Source organism: Typopeltis vanoorti, chromosome 13 (assembly GCF_054136105.1).
Source record: "Typopeltis vanoorti isolate ZY-2024b chromosome 13, IOZ_Tvanoo_1.0, whole genome shotgun sequence".
Lineage (NCBI taxonomy): Eukaryota > Metazoa > Arthropoda > Arachnida > Uropygi > Thelyphonidae > Typopeltis > Typopeltis vanoorti.
In genome coordinates, this window is record NC_143561.1 from 2,521,920 (window position 1) to 2,541,679 (window position 19,760).

At 37.6% G+C, this 19,760-nt stretch overlaps 1 protein-coding gene across 2 annotated transcripts in view; it reads right to left on the bottom strand.

Annotated features, from left to right (window-relative positions):
• The window catches only part of LOC150099887 (maspardin-like), a 174,028-nt gene extending 154,793 nt beyond the window's left edge, over positions 1-19,235 (bottom strand). The window contains exon 1 of one of the 2 annotated variants that reach the window (XM_090402446.1): positions 19,149-19,235. Coding sequence is in view for 1 of the 2 variants with exons in the window: in XM_090402445.1 (XP_090258571.1) it covers positions 18,327-18,343 (17 nt within the window). In the remaining variant the exon portion in view is untranslated. Of the gene's footprint in view, positions 1-18,326; positions 18,600-19,148 lie in introns of those variants that run through there. The other variant, XM_090402445.1, reaches the window with a different exon arrangement.
• Positions 19,236-19,760: the final 525 nt, after the last annotated feature.

Consider the following 19,760-nt stretch of genomic DNA (forward strand, 5'->3'; position numbering starts at 1 on the left):
GACCACACTTAGACTATTGTTCTCAGATCTAGTCCCCAGGATTTGAAGGGGATAAATTAACTGTGGAAAGGATACAAAGGCAGATAACAAAGATGGTGTCGGGACTGTACAATGTTAGTTACAAGGATCGGCTGAGGGAATGTGGACTGCAGAGTTTGGTGGATAGAAGGAGGGGTGATATGATTGAGACTTTTAAACTGTTGAGAGGTGGTTACAGGGTTGACACTGGGGAGTTCTTTCGCTTGGTTGAACAGCGGGAAGAAGTCGTGACAAGGGGCCATCCCTGGAAGTTATGAAAGGAAACTGTGAGAAAGAAGGTGAGGAGTGGTTTCTTTGTATGGAAGGTGGTTGAACCATGGAATGCACTGCCTGATGGAATGGTGAAAGCAAGAACGGTCAATGCATTTAAGGAGTGGTATGATAGACTGTGTTTCCTAGGAGGGACCTCCCTCAATGAGTCTTGATAGACTTGTGTTTCTTAGAAAGGACCTCCCACAATGAGTCTTTTGACTCCATGGCAGCCTGAATAATAATAATATTAAATCCAAATTTAATAAGCATAGCACACAAGAATCCATAACCCAATAGTAAGACCTATCTTAACATATCATTTAGAAGCCTGGACCACAATTATTATTATTACGGGTATCTCCATGGAGTCAGTACTCTCATCGCAGGAGACCCAAACTATCAAAACAATATCTATCATATCTCTTCTTGAATTCATTTACAGAAGAAGAACTCAAAACTGAGGCAGGCAATGCATTCCACTCATTCACCACCCTCCAGGCAAAAACCTTGTTCTCACACCCTTGTTAACCACACGTTTCCTTAATTTCCAGGGATGACCTCTTGTTCTACCATCACTATCACACAGCTGAAAAATTTCCCCTGCATCAACCTTATAAAAACCTTTTAGTAATTTAAGTGTTTCTATCATACCTCTGCCATTCACAAGCTCTCAATCTATCAATGTAGGGAGCATTTTTTTACATCACTCACCAACTTAGTCACTCTCCTCTGAACCCTCTCCACAACTTCCTCATCTCCAAGGAATCCAGGTGACCAGACCTGAGCACAGTAATCCAAATGTGGAAGTATCATTGCTTTATAAAGTGGAATAATAACCTCTTTATCTCTGTATGTTAGGATTACTTGGTTATTGAGGAACACACTATGTGCAATCTTAGACACCTCAGCAATGTGTCCCCTGCCACCAACATCCCCAAGTCTCTAGTCTCATCAATCTCTTGGAATATCGTTCCATCGATGTAGTACACAGCTGGTAATCTTTTAATCCCAAAATGCATAACTTTACACTGTTCCACATGCTTGCAAGGCTGCTGCATCTGCACTATTACTAATAACCATTTCCAGCTTCACATCATCTGCAAACAACTGAATATCCTCCTGCAAGCCATTGACAATATTATTGATATAAAGGTTAAATAATATAGGTCCCAGTACTGAGCCCCGTGGGACCCCACTTGTAACCTTCTGCCCCACCATACACAACTCTCTGATATCTATCAGACAGCCAATCCTGAATCCAGTTGACTAACCCGACATCTAAACCCATGTGCTGAAACTTAAATATCACCTTATCATGTGGAACCCTGTCAAATTTCTTTGCAAAATCCAAAAATAAATAAATAAATAAATAAATAAATAATGGCAGTGTATGCGTTTCCCTCATCAACTGCTCTTGTCACTTTATTATAAAAAGGCGATCATATTAAAGCAAGAGTATCCCTTAACAAATCAATGTTGACTCTCACAGATAACATTACCCTCACTTGCCTAATACTGTATATGGTTCCTCACTAATTTCTCCAAGATCTTTACAACTACTGATGAAACACAAACTGGCCAATAGTTAGATACATCCAATCTTCTACCGTCCATATGTAATGGCACTATCTTACCTTCCTTCCATTCTTTGGGACCTTTCCTGTAGCCAGACTTTCATTGAAGCTAGGTCAATGGAGCTGTCAGTTCTTTAGTACATTCTCTCAAAACCTGGTGAAATACCATCCAGTCCCACAGCTTTACTGACATCCAGGGTACTCAGTATTTGGAAAACACTCTCCTCTTGTACCTCTAAACCGCCCTATCCCTCTTGAATTAAAACGCACTTCTCCAGGATGAAATACTCCAATAAAGTGTTTATTGAACAACTTCACTATGTCCTCCTCTGCATCAGTTGCTATATTCCCATTTTTATCCCACAATTCTTCCACAATCATTTCTCCTCATACTAGCCACATAGCTAAAAAATTCCCAAGGATTATCTTCAGATCTTAGTGCCAGTCTCTTCTCATATTCCAGTTTCACCTTCCTTACCATATTAGACACTCTCCTGACCCGAGTCTTATATTTTTCATATATCTGCTCTCCATCCCTCTCCTCATATCTCTTCCGTAACCTCTTTTTCATCTGCAGTTCCTGTTTGATATTGTTTGTCACCCACTTAACACCAAATTGTGTCCTCTTCTTCACTTGTGAAATACAACTTGCTATTACTGCCAACAAATATTCCTTCATAATTTCCCAAGCACTAATGATATCCCGGCCTTCCAATTCTGCCCTTCATGGAACTGCCGCAAGTTGATATCTAAGACTATTATAATCACCTGCCTTATAATTCCACATACGTTCCCTTTTCTTTGATACTCCTGCATGTCTATTCATCTTCCAAGTCAAAACCACATGGTCACTCTCTCCAACGGGGGGGGGGGGGGGGGGGGGGGGGGGGGGGGGGGGGGAAAGAGATGTCATCTCAGTTATGATCAGCTTTTCTGATGCTATGACCAAATCCAAAACTCTTGAACCTCGTGTTCCCTCTATTGCATGTTGCCTAAGACATCTGTCCCTCAAGAATTCCAGAAATTCCATTCCCTTATTAATACATGTATTTTCCTCTTCCCAACTTTTTTCCATAACAATCTTTCTTCTTGCACTTGCCAAGCTCAACTGCCTAAACACCTCTGTGCTCCTTGGCTTGTAGCAACATCCCACTAAATATCCTGTCTTGCCCACCTCTACCTCACACTATATGCTTTCAAAACCATTAGTGTCACTGCCTTCCAAAGTCTCCACTCTAAGAGGACATAAGTCATTACTTATCATAAGTCATTACTTATCATAAGCAGTACACCACCACAGCATTTTCCCTCCCTATCCTGCCAAAAAATGCTGTACCCTGCTACTTCTCATCATCATCATCATACGTATCAAGGATTTAGGCCTAGTATGGCCTGTTCCAGCCTTAGAAGTCATCGTTGAATCGTTTAAGAGGACTTCCTGGTTTTCTTTTTCCTAATGGTTGTACTTTAAGGCTTGTTTTGGTAATCTTTCTGTTTTCATTCTTTCTTCTTCCTGCTACTTCTATTTCTGTTATTATATCATCTTCCATCAACCACGTCTCAGAGATCCCAATAACCTTTGGCCAGGCTGATGCAATCAATGCCACCAATTTATCTCCTTTATTCTAGATACTCTTGCAATTAGTATAAAGCATAAAAATGTTACTGCTTCACTACCTATCATTATCCCCTCCAGACTCAACTGGACTCAGTGTTACCTGATGTCATCCCCCATGCATCCGTTCCCACAAGAGGCTACCCATGCTACCATCCACCCTGCGAATTCTAGTTTCCCTGCATTGATGCACCGACTCATTCAGAAAACAGCAATCTCGCCAGATGCCTACGTCCTTCCTCTGTCAAATGCAAGCGATCTCTAGTATACAGCTCCTTTCTGTCCTCAAATGCCCACCAAGCATCCACCTATTCCAAATCCTCTCTTCTGACATATTCTAGCTTTTATGCTATTCATTATTACTGCTCAGCTCGTCATTATCATACCTGGATAACATACACACTATCTTTCCTCTCTCTGTTTTCTTTTGTACAACCTCAAGCATGAATCTCAGATTTCTCACCACCAAATATACACTGCCTCTAAAGTCATTCGTGCCCAATCATCACAATCATTTCATCCACGCTTTCACCCTGCTTAATCGCCATAGCCACACTTTCTATTGTTCCTCAAGGCAAACACTAGCATCCTACCTTGCACACCAAGGATCATTGAGTCTCCATAGATCACACCTCTCGCCGCTCTGTTCCTTGATTGCTCACCTGCATCCCTCACTCTCTCTCCTCTAACCCTTTTTCTTGCTGTCTTGCATCATTCTATCCCTGGTTACAGCACTCCCTCGCATTCTTCTCATTCCTTCTTTCTGAGAGTTTCTATTCTCTTCTTCTATCATTCCCATAATTCTCTCTCGCTCCTACTCTGATTCACCATATCTCATCTTTCATACTTCTCATCTCATTCCCGATAATACATTCCACCTTCTCTTTTTCAGCTCGTTTATCTCTCTGCAAGTTAGCCACCCTTGGTTGCCATTCATCCTCCCAATCAAGACAATCTCCGAAAACTTCACAATCAATCAAGCCTTCCACACTTCCCACTCTTAATTTTTCAATCATATACCGCTCATCATTAATGTTTGCAATGTCCCAGATGTTAGTAAAATAATGAATTCTGGGTGATGTCTTTTTTCGATATATTTTTGTTAATTTTTTTGAATTTTTTTGTATTTTTCATAATTGTGATTTTTTTTTTTGCATTATTTTTTATTATTATTCCTAGGTCCCGCAATGAGTATTTGGACTCCAAGGAGTCCAAAGACTCATCGTGGGAGGTCACCTACAACTGTCAACCACTACACCGAACCTCTACTACGAATCATCTCCATCAACGCCATCTACAGTCCACCTCCACCACAACTAGGATTCTATGTCTGTAAATTGTGTGTGTTCTGAAGGGCCGATTTGTCTGTATGCAGGATGAAAAACCAGAGTTTCTGGGAGAAAAAACCCTGCTACTTCCGAATGAAATCAGATGACTCCCCTTCGATTGAAAATTGTCCAGATAAAGATTCCTCCCGTCGTGACGAGAATCTAACTTAGGCCTATTCCAATCGAAGGGCGCAATGTACCGTCGTTCTTCCAATTGCGCTACGGAGGCGCTTAAATCTCTTGTTGCAAGAGATTTTCTTATATCAGAAGTACTCCTAGTATATATTTAGTTGCCTTTATTACTTGAGATAGTGCAGGAAATTTATACAGCAGGGATATAAAGCAGAAGTGAGAGACATAATTCTCATGCTGGGAATGCAAACTTCAATTCAACCAAAGTGGGGGATAAGACATTATCCCCACATTTCTTTACTTAAACTGCCTCCACACGACCCGCAGAGTAAGCAGTATTAGGGGAAACTGCCATATTTTATGAGGAACCGAAGTTGATCAATCAGTTTTCATGCCAATGTCACTAAATTCAGTATACGGGCTATATTTTCCAATAATTTGCAAGTATGCTCTTTACTGACAATAAATAACCTATAATTATTTTGATAATTAATATTTTATCGAAATCATTTTGATAATCAGATTTTATCGAAATCATGCTAAAAGGAGTTTTTTTTTTTTTTTTTAAACATTATTTTCTTCAGATGGAGCGTTATTGCAGATAAGAAATGCTCTATGATTCAGCGTATCAAATTTCTGATCTGTACTGTCAGGGGTACAAGATATCACATGAACATTATTACCAATTTTCTATCAATAATCTTCCACCAACTAATTCTGTTATCTGTCTGGACTCCAGTATCATCAGATATTATTATCTGAGACCTCCAAGGAGTCAAGGACTCATCGAGGAGGCTATAAATCACTTGAGCCAGCTGTCATACCTCCCCTTAAATTCATTCACACTAGACGCACTCACTACCCCTAAAGGCAAACTATTCACTCAACTATAGTATATGGTTGAGTGGAAAGAGTCATGAGGAGAAAGGAATTCATTTTTGAATGAGTGGAATGAAATTGAGAGATGGATAGAGCTGTATAAAAGAGACAGGCTACATTCAAATGGATTTGGTAAGTGAACTGGAGAAATTGTTACAGCAAGAGAAAGAAATGATAGAAGTGCATGCAAAACTCTGTACCGAGCCCTGATAAGACCTCATCTTGACTACTGTGCCCAGATTTGGTCACCTCGGTTCCTTCTTGATGGGGAGGAGGTGGAGAGGATCCAGAGGCGAGTGACTAAGATGATAGCAGGTCTATGGAATGAACCATATGAGAACAGGTTGAAGATTTGTGGGTTGCAGAAACTAGTTGATAGGCGGAAAAGGGAAGATATGATTGAGACGTTCAAATTGCTAAAAGGATTCTATAGGATTAATTCAGAGGATATTTTTGAGATCAGGACTGGGGGTAGGAGAACTAGGGGACACCTATGGAAGCTGGGCAAGAGTGTGGTTAGCAGGGGTGTTAGAGCTGGGTTCTTTACTTTTAGAGTGGTAAATGAGTGGAATAAGCTGCCAGAGTCTGTTGTGGGTGCTATGACAGTGAGCGAGTTCAAGGCAAGGTATGATAGATACTGTGAGAATGTCGAATAGTTGTGTGGACATGATGTTTAGGGCCTCCCTCGATGAGTCTAAGGACTCCCTGGAGTAGCCCGAAATAATAATAATAATAATAAAAACCAGAGTAAGCAAGAAGTATTATGGAAGAGCAGAAGAGTAGGTGAGAAGAGTTTGTGAATGGGATCAGTGAAGAGAATGAGAGAATGAACATAAGCAAAGAGAGAAATAGGGAGAAGGGCAGGGTGAACAGCAAAACACTGTGTGAGAAGTTTAGACAGTTTCAAGAGTGGATGTATCACTACACAAGAAAGGATTAAGACAGTCAAGGATGTGGGAGTAACATTTATTATTATTATTAAGAGTGATTCCAGGGAGTCTGGGACTCATTGAGGTAAGTAACATTCTACACGCAGCCAGGTGTCATACTTGTTCTTGAATTCATTCACACTGCTTGCATACACAACATCCAATGGCAATCCATTCCAATCACTCACCACCCTACAAGTAAAAAATTTAGATCTCTCGTCCCCTTCTTGGTAGTATTCATTTTCAGTTTCCAAGTATGCCCTCTTGTCCTTTCCCCACACTCCATAAAACAAAAAATTCCATCAACTGAAATCCTGCATAACCTTCTCAAAAGTTAGTAAGTCTCAATCATATCACCCCTCTTTCTCCTGTTGCCTAGTGTCTACAGTCTACAAATTTTCAATCTTTCATCATAACAGCATTCCACAATCCTGATACTTTTAATGCTCTCCTTTGCAGAATGCTGTCTCCACTGTATCAGAATCACAACGGAAACCAGGAGACCAGAGTGGGAGGAATCTTTATACGGGCTTATTCAATCAAAGGTGAGTTAGTCGATCTCATACAGAGATAGCAGGGCTTTTTCTCCCGGAATTCTCATTCAATTTGTACAACAGCTCTAAAACCGTCTCGTCACACACTTGAGTTAGTTTCTTCAGCCAGTGGAGATAGCGGTGACTTCAATGCTGCATACACCAGGTTGATGTCTTTTAGCAAAGTGGGCACTCATTAGTTGAACAACCTCTTCTGTATCTTTCACCCTCAACATCATCCACATTCAGTAGTTATTCTTTCATATTCATTCTTTCTTTTATTATTATTATTATTTGTGACACCTCCAAGGAGTCCGAAGACTCATCGCGGGAGGACACCTACAACTGTCTCAACCACTACATTGAACCTCTACTACGAATCATTTCCATCAACGCCATCTACCGCTCACCTCCACCACTACCACAACTAGTATTTTTTTGTCTGTAAATTGCGTGTGTTCTGAAGGGCCGAATTGTCTGTATGCGGGAGAAAAAACCCTGCTACCTCCATATGAGATCAACTAACTGACCTTCGATTGAAATCGTCCAGATAAAGATTCCTCCCGTCACGACAAGAATCAAACTTAGGCCTATTCCAATCGAAGGGCGCAATGTGCCGTTGTTCTTCCAATTGCACTACGCAGGCGCTTACTTGCAACATATCAATAGAATTCTTCAAGGTTGTCTTTAAAAGTTTGCAGAACCAGTTTCTTTTCATACTCAGACTTAGCTTTCTGTACAGCAGATGCAATTCTTCTGGCCTGCTGCTTGTAATTTTGATCATTTTTATGAAAGGAAATTAGCCACGCAAACTAAAGATAATCCCAAACAGTTTTTTCAATATCACTGGTGGCCCTTACATAAGCACTGTGACACTGCAGTACCCCAAGGAAAAAATGAAAAAATTAAATTTTGTTTGTGTTTATAAATAATAACAATGCTTACAACATTATATAAATGCAGTACAACATGTTAAAGGTTACGGCTTATGTTTTGACATTGATTGAATAGTTAATAATTGGAATTGTTCGATTAACACTTTAGATTACGAAACAAATGCACTACGATCTAACTCCGATATTCGTTTGCTCTTGTCATTGCACATTACGTCATTCCCAACTGTAACTGCTCGAACAGCAGTGTATTTTTAGTATGCTTAAGCACCTTATTTCTGTGAGATATGAAACGTTAATTATTGGTGTGTGTGCGGTGAACTATTTTTTGTAAATCTCATTTTATTTTGTTAATATAACATATATTTATTTATTATAGATACAAGGCTGAATTATGACGCGTGTCACTGTTGAAAATATGAAAAGAATAATATGTTTTCAATTATCGTTACACAAAACAAATGCACTGGGATCTAACGCCGATATTCGTTTGCTGTCATTGCATGTTACATCACTAGATACACTGCCGCTTGCGCAATGTATCTTATTCTTGCACTCGTTATTTCTGTGAGATATGAAGCGTTTATTATTGGCATGTGTTGGTGGTGAACTTTTTTTTTGTAAATCTTATTTTATTTTATTAAAATAACATATAATTATTTATTTATTATAGATACAAGGCTGAATTATGACGAGTGTCACTGTTGAAAATATGAAACAATTATATTTTTTCTATTATCGTTACACGAAACAAATGCACTGCGACCTAACACCGATATTCGTTTGCACTTGTCATTGCTATTGATACGAAACTTTTATTATTGGTGTTTGTTCGTGGTGAGGATGAAATATTTTTAATAAAGTAATTTTTAATATGTAAATTCATTTATTAATAAATTCGTTACTGATTAGGAAAAAAAGTTTTTTTTTTTTTTTTGTATATGCAGCACCCCACTTAAAATTTTCACCAGCCACCACTGTTCGATATGCTGCAAGTAAAATAAAAAATGTATAGGGCAGAATGATTTTAAGGAATGCTGATGGTAGGGAAGTAACTGAATCAGTTCATATAGTGGATTACTGAGCGAGCACATTGCAAGAGTGTATCATCCAGGTGGTGATATTGCAGGAATGAAGGAACCAATAGCTTATACAGGAATTGAGGTGAATGAAATGGAGGTGAATAGAATATTACAAAACCTTAATGTGAATACATCTGTGGGATTGGATGGCATACCAGCTCTGGTCTTATGTGAAGCGGCTAAAGAACTATCAGTGTCCTTGACAATTTTGTTTGAGTCTCGTCTCTGGGTTAGTCCCAAGGGGGTAGAAAGAGGGTTTCCAAGACTGCTGTTGCAAATTACCGACCGATCAGCATATCAGGAGTCGTTGTCAAGGTTTTAGAGAAAGTAGTCAAGAGAAAAATACAGGAATGGATAAATGAAAATGGGATACTGTATGGGGGACAACATGGTTTTGTGAAGGGTAGATCATGCCTCAGTAACTTGCTCACATTTTATAACACAGTGACGGGTAAACTGGATAAGGGTAATGGGTATACAATGATACTGCTGGACCTTGCTAAGGCCTTTGACAGGATACCACATGGAATTCTAATAAGCAAACTGCAGCATATGGGGATGGATATAGAGTTGATAAGATGGATAGGAGGGTGGTAATGGAGAGATATCAGAGAGTAGTTTATTCAGAGGTAGAGTCCAAAAGACGACCTGTGACTAGTGGTGTGCCACAGGGTTCTGTTCTTGGACCACTACTATTTAATTTGTTCATTAACATATAGAAAAGGATCTGAGAGGAACTGCTCATTTGTTTGCTGATCAAGCAAAGTTGGGTAGAGCAATAGTGAGTGCACAGGATGTCAGAATTTTGCAGGATGATTTGGATAGTTTGGAGGACTGGGCTAAAAAATGGATGTCAATTTAATGTGGCAAAGTGTAAGGTTATGCATTTTGGAGTGAAAAGATTAGCAGCGGTATATCACATTGGTGGAACTGTACTCCATGAGATTGATGAGGCCAGGGATTTGGGAGTGTTGGTGGATAGGGAGTTGAAGTTTAGGGGGCACATTGCAAAAGTGGCTAAATCAGCTCATCAAATCACTTGGTTGCTGAAAAATACTTTAACAAGCAGAGACAAACAAGTTATTGTTCCTCTATATCGAGCCTTGATAAGACCCCCCATCTAGACTACTGTGCCCAGATATGGGCGCCAGGGTTTCTTCTTGATGGTTAGGAGGTGGAGAGGATCCAGAGGCGAGTGACCAAGATGATAGCAGGGCTATGGAATGAATCTTATGAGAACAGGGTGAAGATTTGTGGGTTGCAGAAATTGGTTGATAGGCAGAAAAGGGGTGACATGATTGAGACATTCAAATTACTGAAGTGTTTCTATAAGATAAATTCAAAGGATATTTTTCAGAACAGGACTGGTGTTGGGAGGACTAGGGGCCAGCCATGGAAACTGGGCAAGAGTGTGGTTAGCAAGGGTGTTAGAACTAGGTTTTTTACTTGGAGTTTTTTACTTTTAATGAGTGGAATAAGTTGCCAGAGTCTGTTGTGGGTGCCATGACTGTGAATGAGTTCAAGGCAAAGTATGATAAATACTGTGTGGATGTTGAATAGTTGTTCTTGACAAGATGTTTAGGGCTTCCCTCAATGAGTCTAATGACTCCTTGGAGTTGCCCATAGTAGTAGTAATAATAATAATAATAATAATAATGGACATCATTCTTATGCACATGGTCCTTCCATATCATTCTTTTCTTATGAATCTCTTGTTTGATAAGATTGCACATCCATTTGACTCCTACCCTATTCATTCTTCAAACTCTCAGGACACACACTGATATTGCATCATTTAAGTATTTTTAAATGCTTCCCATACAATGTTGATATGCTTCCCATCCATCAACTGAGACCACTGCATTGAACCCAGAATACTCCTCAGTTGGCCATAATTTCCTACTTTGTAGTTCAACACGTAACTTTTTCTGAATGGAGCATTCATAAACTTAGTCACTTTTCCCAAGTTAGTATCGTATGATCACTGTCACCAGAAAGAGGCAGAATAGGCTATGTCTTCAACTGAAATACCCACTGACACTTAATCAAATCTAACACTCTGACCTTGAGTTCCATATGTCACATACTGCTCAAGGAAGTTGTTTCACAACAGCTCAATAAATTCAGTTTCATTTTCGTGGGATTTTACTGCTACCTAATCAGTCATTATGTCTGGGGAGAGGTGTAATATCAGTGATGATAGAGAGGAATGGCAAGAGGGGAGTAAGGAGTAATATCTGCGAAGTTGGGTCAGTGGGACTTGTAATAGAAACAGAAAGGAGCATGCATGCATGTATGTTTACGAATGCTAGAACTGTTCAAAATAAGGTGGGATGAAATTGTAGTATTAACAGAGTTCATTTCAGCCAAAAATTGTTGGAAGAAGCAAAATAGTTGGACGAGGTTGACATTCTGTTAAGAACACAGATGGAGGAATATGTACTTTTTTTCATGAGGACAAAAAAGGTAGAATGGGACAAGTGCTGTTGATGATGGCAGAGAAGTTGTGTCCATCTAAGATGGAGCTGCAAGGGGGAAGTAATTATTATTATTATTATTATTCCTGATACCTCCAAGGAGTCCGAAGACTCATCGTGGGAGGACATCTACAACTGTCTCTACACCTAACCTCTACTACGAATCATCTCCATCAACGCCATCTACCGCCCAACTCCAACACCACCACAACTAGTAATTTTTGTCTGTAAATTGCGTGTGTTCTGAAGGGCCGATTTGTATTGAAGTAATGACAGAGGTTTTGAAGCAGTGCGATGTGAAGTGTAGATGGACAGGTTATAGATCTGGTAATGTGGAGTGAAATAAGGAGGAAATGTATAGGCAAATTGGTCTGTGGCTAATAACAAAAGGATGATCATTATGAGCAATTTCAATTACAACAATATAGAGTGGAATGACGAGAGGATTTGGAACCGAAGATAATGAATTTGAGTTTTTGAAGGACACAACTACCTCAGGCAAGACGCAACAGAAGGCACACATGGATTGAGAGTCTTGAATTTGATTCTCTCATCCAAGGATGTTAAAGTGTTTCTCACATCAGAACTTCTGTGAGAAAGGGTTATAGGTAGAACTATAAGGTGGGTGATTATGACAAACTCAAGAGGTAGCTTATGGGAAGGAAATCAAAGCTCCTTGGTCCCTGCTCAAGAACTATCTGGCAGAGGCAATAACTGAGGATATTCCAAAAGTCGATAAATTAAATAAGGTAGATGTAAAATACTTCATCAGCATCATCAAATTCCTGCTATGTACCCTCAAGGGGTGTACAGGATATGATAGTACTACATGAAAAAAATTACATCATTATTAATTTCCTATCTACAATTTTCCTCCAAATCAGTCTGTTACTTGTCAAGACTCCAACATTATCAGATCAAAAAAAAAAAAAAATGATGGTACAGCCTGTAAAATACTTAAGTTACTAAAAAGTTGTAAAATGGATGACTGAATAGCATGCGATCTGGAGGCAGCACAAGATGAGCAACAGTGATCAGTTATATGAGGAATAACAAGGAGCAAGCAAGGAAGGTAACTCACTTCGTAAGAGCAGCAGTTAGCAAATGAGACCAAAGGCACTCCAAGAGAGTTTTTTTCAATACGTGGGCAGTAGAAGGAAGAATGATTATTGGAGGATGTTATTGGTCCCTATTTTTATGTGCAAACTACAGAAAACATAAGAGCATATATATATAAATGATTAAAAGCATACAATTAAAAGAACAGCATACATTAAAAAAAAAAGAGTAATATAAAAATGCCACTTACATAAAATATTATGCAAAAACAAAATGTCAAATTTCACTCATCCAGCGAGTTCTTCTTCTAGCTTTACCACTTTTTATGAGTTTTAGGTTGCAATTTCATGTATTGTTTCCTTAAAGTCAGTCTGGCTTTCAACTGTTTAGCTCTTAACAAGAGATTTTATACAGGAATGGGTTGTTAGCCCATAGCTAAACCCCAACCTGGAGGTACCAAGCCGCCAAATTTTTGTCCCCTGGAAACAGGGTGGCCATGCTATAACCCCCCCCCCCAGGCAGTGGGTATCCATTTTAATCGCCTCTTACAGCATGCATGGGCTACAGTAGGACTATTCTTTAACCCCAGTTACACAGGGGATTCATCCAGTGACTAATATACTTTAAAACTGTTTTATTAACTGCATTAAATCTCCTCAAGTAGATATATTATTAATGTCTATCAGGCAGCATTGCAAAGATGTTCTATGGTTGGCATTTCACCACATGAGCAGCTGTCTATATAGTCCTATCTGACCATATTCTGTTTTGATCTGCCCATTCTGGAACAAAGTCTATTCAATGTCTTTCCTTGCCAATCTAGATGTAAGCTGAAAGGAAGAGATTCGTTTAAGTTCAGAGTCTCTGGAGATTATTGACCCTGTAGCTTTTATGGAATCAACCAACAATTCCACTCAGTTAGTAAAACTTTTCCTTGATAAGTAAAACTCATGCCATTCATCATTTAATTGTTGTTTTTGCTCATATCTACTCTATGTTGTCTTTCTTATATAAGGAGGTGCAATACCAGACAGTGAGTATAGATGGTCAATTTTTGTAGGCTTTAAGACAGCCAGTAATGTGCCAACATGTTTCATTAAGAACCTTTCAATAAATTTGACATGTGATAATCTTTCGCAAACAGGGTTAGCATACTCAGCTGTCGAAAAGCAAAGTGGAAGTGCAGAGGTGTGCAGTATTTGTGGACTTGCACCCCACTGAGATGATGATAATCAATGCAGAATATTATTACATGTTTGAGTTTTAGCTGCTGTCTTCTCTATGTGTCACTTATAATGTAAGGTCCTATCTCACCTAAGTGTAACACTTAGGTAAGTTGGATATGGATAATTGACCAGTTTCACACCATCCCATTAAATATTCAACTCTCTCCTCACCTCCTTATTATTGAGATGGAAAAGACACATTTGGGTTTTACTGGGATTTGGTTTCAGTTGGTTTTCCTTATAGTGAACTGTAAGGGCTTCTAGTTCTTGTGCGAGTTGCTTCTCAATGTTATCAAAGGATTTTGCTTGATGAGCTATTTTGCCCAGTCAGTTGCAATTAAGAAGGTTCTTCACTGTGGGTTTATAGGTTGGTCATTAGTACATACATTGAAGAAGAGGGTGGTGGGAGACCACACTTCCCCTGAGGTAGACCATTTTTCTGGGTCTGCTGATAATGAGAGTAGTAGAATTATAACAACCGAGAAGGATATAGTAGAGGTGTTAAATGGAGCAAGTCATTAATATATTCCAACCTTTTGAATGTAACATAATGCAGAACTTGAGAGCAGGGGGAGCCACTGATGGTACGTGAGCAGGAAGTATATGAGAAATTGAGTAAACTTGATGGGAATTGAATAAATATAATCATGGGAATATAATAAGAATAGATACTTAAGTTGTGTAGATCAGGAAAAGGCATATGACAAGATGCCAAGAGAAAAACTATTCAAAATGTTACAGTTATATGGTGTAAATAGCACACTATACCTAGAAATACTGAGTCTATATAAGAGTTGTAAGTCAGCAGTCAGAACTGAATGATGTACAGGAAGATGGTTTGATGATAAATCGTGCGCAAGACAAATGTGTTCATTATCTCCACATTATTCATCTTCATGTCGATGTGGTTTAATGGATAAGGCGCCTGGTTTCGGATCCGAAGATTGCAGGTTCGAGTCCTGTCGCAGACATATGCGTAACTTCTCTTTTGCCTGCCTGGTTAGCTGAGTGGTTAGTGTATCTGCTCTCCAGCCAAAAGGCTGCAGGTCTGAATCCTGCCAAGGGCATGAATGTTTGCGATTGTCTGTGAAAATACTAGTGGTGGGCAGTAGATGGCTTTGGTGTAGATGATAATGGTAGTTGCAGTTCGTTGTAGTTGGTAGAGACAGAGTTGTGGAGTAGGTGCCCTCCCTTGATGAGTCTTTGGATTCCCTGGAGGTGTCACATAATAATAATCTAGGATCACATTATGAAGGAAAGTGGTATTAAACCTGACATAAAAAACTTTACTCTTTACTTTATGCAGATGATGTTATACTTCTAAATTACTCCAGTACAAGTTTCTATTATTCACAGACTACACTGAATAAATGTAGTGACAAATTTGATAAGAAAATCTTTAACAAAAAGGCAATAAAGCACCTCCATAGCACAATTGGAAGAACAACAGTACATTGCACCCTTTGATTGGAAAAGGCTTAACTTTGATTCTCTTTATGATGGAAGGAATCTCTATATGGATATTTTTCAATTGAAGGTGAGTTAGCTGATCTAATACAGAGGTAGCAGGGGCTTTTCTAACAGAAACTCAGATTTTTCATCCCACATAGAGACAAATTGGCCTTCAGAACACACACAATTTACAAACAAAAAATACTAGTGGTGGCAGGCAGTAGATGGTGTTGATGTAGATGATGATTATAGTAGAGGTTTAGTGTAGTTGGTGGATGGAGTGATGGAGACAGAGTTGTAGAGTAGGTGTCCTCCCTTGATGAGTCTTCAGACTTCTTGGTAGTTGCAGAAATAATAATCATAAAATAATAATAATAATAAAGGACAGAAGCATTAAAAACATCAACTAAATGGAGAACCTATAGAACAAGTTTCAGATATTTAAGAACAATTTTTAGTGAAGATGGCAAATTAAATATAGAAATAGATTGCAGAATTAACAAAGCTTACACTGTGAAGTCAAATGAATAAATTTACATGGAATAAAAAAAGAAATTAGTCAAAATACTAAACTAGCTACATACAAGTGTTCGAACCAATTACCAATTTTAACTTAGATATGAGAGCTGGGTTAGAAATAAAACACTTGATCAAAGATTGGAGACCATAGTGCAAGTTCTAAGAAAGATTAGTGGAGTGAACAGGTTGCACCAATAACAATATTAAAAATGACAATATCAGGAAAGATCTTGACATTGTCAGCATTAAAGAATGTGCTAGCAGAGCTAGTATGACATGATCACTTAAAAACAGAATGGAAGAGGAAAGGTTAGCAAAATAAATATTATTATTATCATTTGTGACACCTCCAAGGAGTCCGAAGACTCATCGCGGGAGGACACCTACAACTGTCTCAACCACTACACCGAACCTCTACTACGAATCATCTCTATCAACGCCATCTATCAACGAATCATCTCTATCAATGCCATATACAAATATTGTTGCCTTATGGAAGAAAAAGATCCAGAGAAAAACCAATACCTAGGTAGCTTGATACAATAAAAAAGTGCCTTAAAAATATAAGATCTGACAATATAGACTCATGATAGGTAACAAAGTAATTCGGAGAAAAATTATCAATAGAAAATTAGTAATTATGTAACATTTTTCGTTTAGTACTATCATAATATCCTGTACACACTTCCCTGAGGGTACTTATCAGAAATCTCATGATGATGAGCAAACTTGAATTCAAGAAAGCCATAGGACTTGATGATATATACCACGTGTTTGTGGAAATATCCAGTGAGTTAACAGGATTTAAGTTACCTTCTAAACTTATGTCTTAGATTGGCTGAAGTTCCAAATTTAGGTGTCACATTATGATTATTATGTGACACCTAATTATTAGGTGTCACATAATAATTATTATTATTATGTGACACCTCCAGGGAGTCCAAAGACTCATCAAGGGAGAGTGTGCCAACATCATCGAACGATTGATCCGCTTCCAACTACTAACCACACTCAAACTTGCTTAACTTTTTTGTGAGCCATAATAGCAGAGGTTCTACCAATCGACCAAACTTTACTGGCAAAGTTATGATTTAATATTTTCTTATACACTTTTCTTTTTGATGTGGTTCAGAATTTCATTCTGCTTAAAACTACCTGATGGTCATCTATTTCAAATCTCCAGTATATTCTTGTGTTCTGAACAGGCATGAAGATAGATATCATTATCAACAACAATCACATAATGGCACTTTTCTTATTTTGTTTTCTCTCCAAGTGAACTTGTCACATCTTTACATAGCAGTATGGTATTAGTCCTAAACAAAAACAGGCAAGTACTTATCATTATTACTATCTTTGTTTTGTTTCTGCCTAATTTTCTCAAAACATTTGTATGTCTGATATTCACTGCCTGCTCTACTGCTGTTTAGATCTCCAACAAGGGCCAAGTTTGCCTTTTTTTATTTATGTCAGGTGCCCTCTCTAATGATTCAACAAATTCTTCCACTTCCTCCTTAGAAGCTTCGGTGGGACCATAAGAACAAATTATTATTATTATTATTATTATGACACCTTCAGGGAGTCCAAAGATTCATCGTGGGAGGGCACACTACTCTACTTTGCTAAATACATCTCATCCTCTCCATATAGTTGCCAATGAGTGAAGAAAACCTTAAAAATGTTGAATCCTACAGCTAGTCCATCCTTTGCCTCATCATTATGGGCTAAATATAACATATAACATAATATGATTATTAATTAGGTGCTTCTGTAATCCTTCTGCCAGATGCACTTCTTTTCAGTTGATATTGTGTGCACCTATTTTGAAATATGCTGATGTTGAGTTTTACTCTATTGGTTGACAGTTCACTGTTCATCCCAGTTCTGAACAACACCTCAGCATTTTATATTGTTGCAAGATAAAATATCTTTTGGTGTAAACCAACATAGTTTGGTCAGCTAACTCTGAAACTGACAACTATCTTTATTTGGTTAGTATTCAGATGGATACCTACTTACAGGGGCACCACTAAAGGTAAACATTGGGCATTAGGTAAGAAACTAAATAATTGAAGCCAGTTATATGGCTTAAATTACACAATCCTTTACATAATATTATACAGAATGTGTGTGTACACACACACATATACCGGTATAACATTATATATAATAATTATTAAATATAAACAGAATATATAATATATACCCATATAATATTATCTTTAAATTCTAAATTTAGGAAACAGGTATAAACATATTCAACAATGAACTAACATAACTTAATAAAGAAAACATTTTTTTAAAAAAATAAACATTTGAAAAAAAAAATTTCCTTACATTTTGGACAATAACATAAATTCCAAAAATGTGAAATATGAGAGAGGATGAAAAGGAGGGTGGGACTTGATTAAAACCAGTCTTGTAAAAATTTATAAATCGTTTTAAAGGCATAAAACTGCAAGCAGATTCTGACAATAATTGTTTAAAATCGTCAGTAATACAGAAATTAAAGTTGAAAAAAAAAAAAAACTGAAGTCAAAGCAAATTATTAGGATATAAAATCTACGTAGTAACTTGATTGCTTTTTATGAAATGAATACCATGCAAACACAACGTAATGTGCGATATTCCATTACTAACTCAATCTGGTTACAAGTTAACTGGGACATTCTTAGCAAGCACATGATACACATATGTACACAAAAATCACATGATAACTCAAATCTGGGAAGGTCTAAATTTCTGATGAAAATCATAATAATGTAGTTGCAAATTTACAGAAACTTTAAAAGGAATTTCAAAATAAAAAATAAATGCAAACACAGGAATTATTTTCAATAACTCATTTTTTTTAAGGTAACAGACACAAACTATGTAAAAATGTCACATTATTATTGAAAGCTAAGCAGAGGATTTAAGATTATCTTTGAAATTAGAAGCAAAGATTAAACTTTAAACCAATTAACACAACACTTTCAATAGGGCATTTACTCGCAGCAATAACTATCCGTACCATAGAATGGTTAACAAAACAAATATGTTATATTTCGTAATTATTACCAATTATTTTTCAAACCGTACGTAATAAATACACTAGTTAAGCTGGTTAACTTAAAATTGTTCTCCTAATACAGAAAAAAGTGAAATTCTAATACTTACTTGATTTATTAAAAACTTCCTCCCTGGTTTCTACGGTCATTTACAAGAATGCGCAATTGTTTACAATATTTGGATACACGCTTACCCGCGCTGGTAGATAGTCATTGAGAAGAAATTCTAAAATCATCATACAAAATATTACCAATTCATTGCTTTTAAGCAGCCTATAATAATAAATAAAAAAAACTACGGTAATACAAAATATTTTTGGAGACCGCTTATTATATTAATACTGAATATATATATATATATATATATATATATATATATAAACGCTGATTATAATGTGGGCTCTAAATGTTAGAAAGAGAACTGTGCAGGGTTTAGCAATTGATATTGAATCTATTGGACAATAAGAGTATCGCCAGAAATTTAAAATTCCAATCCCCAATCCGCCTACATCAATCCCCTATCCCAATGTTTCTCAAAGTGTGGTACGCGTACCCCCTGGGGTACGCGAAAAGTCATTAGGAAGTTCTTGGCAATTTCCGGCTATACATTATTAAAGGAGTCATTATATTTTTCAACAAATAGTGCAATTAGAGACAAACGGAATAATAACGGCACTAACTAATGAATCACGTCTACCCCGCTCTAACAGAAACTGTTGTA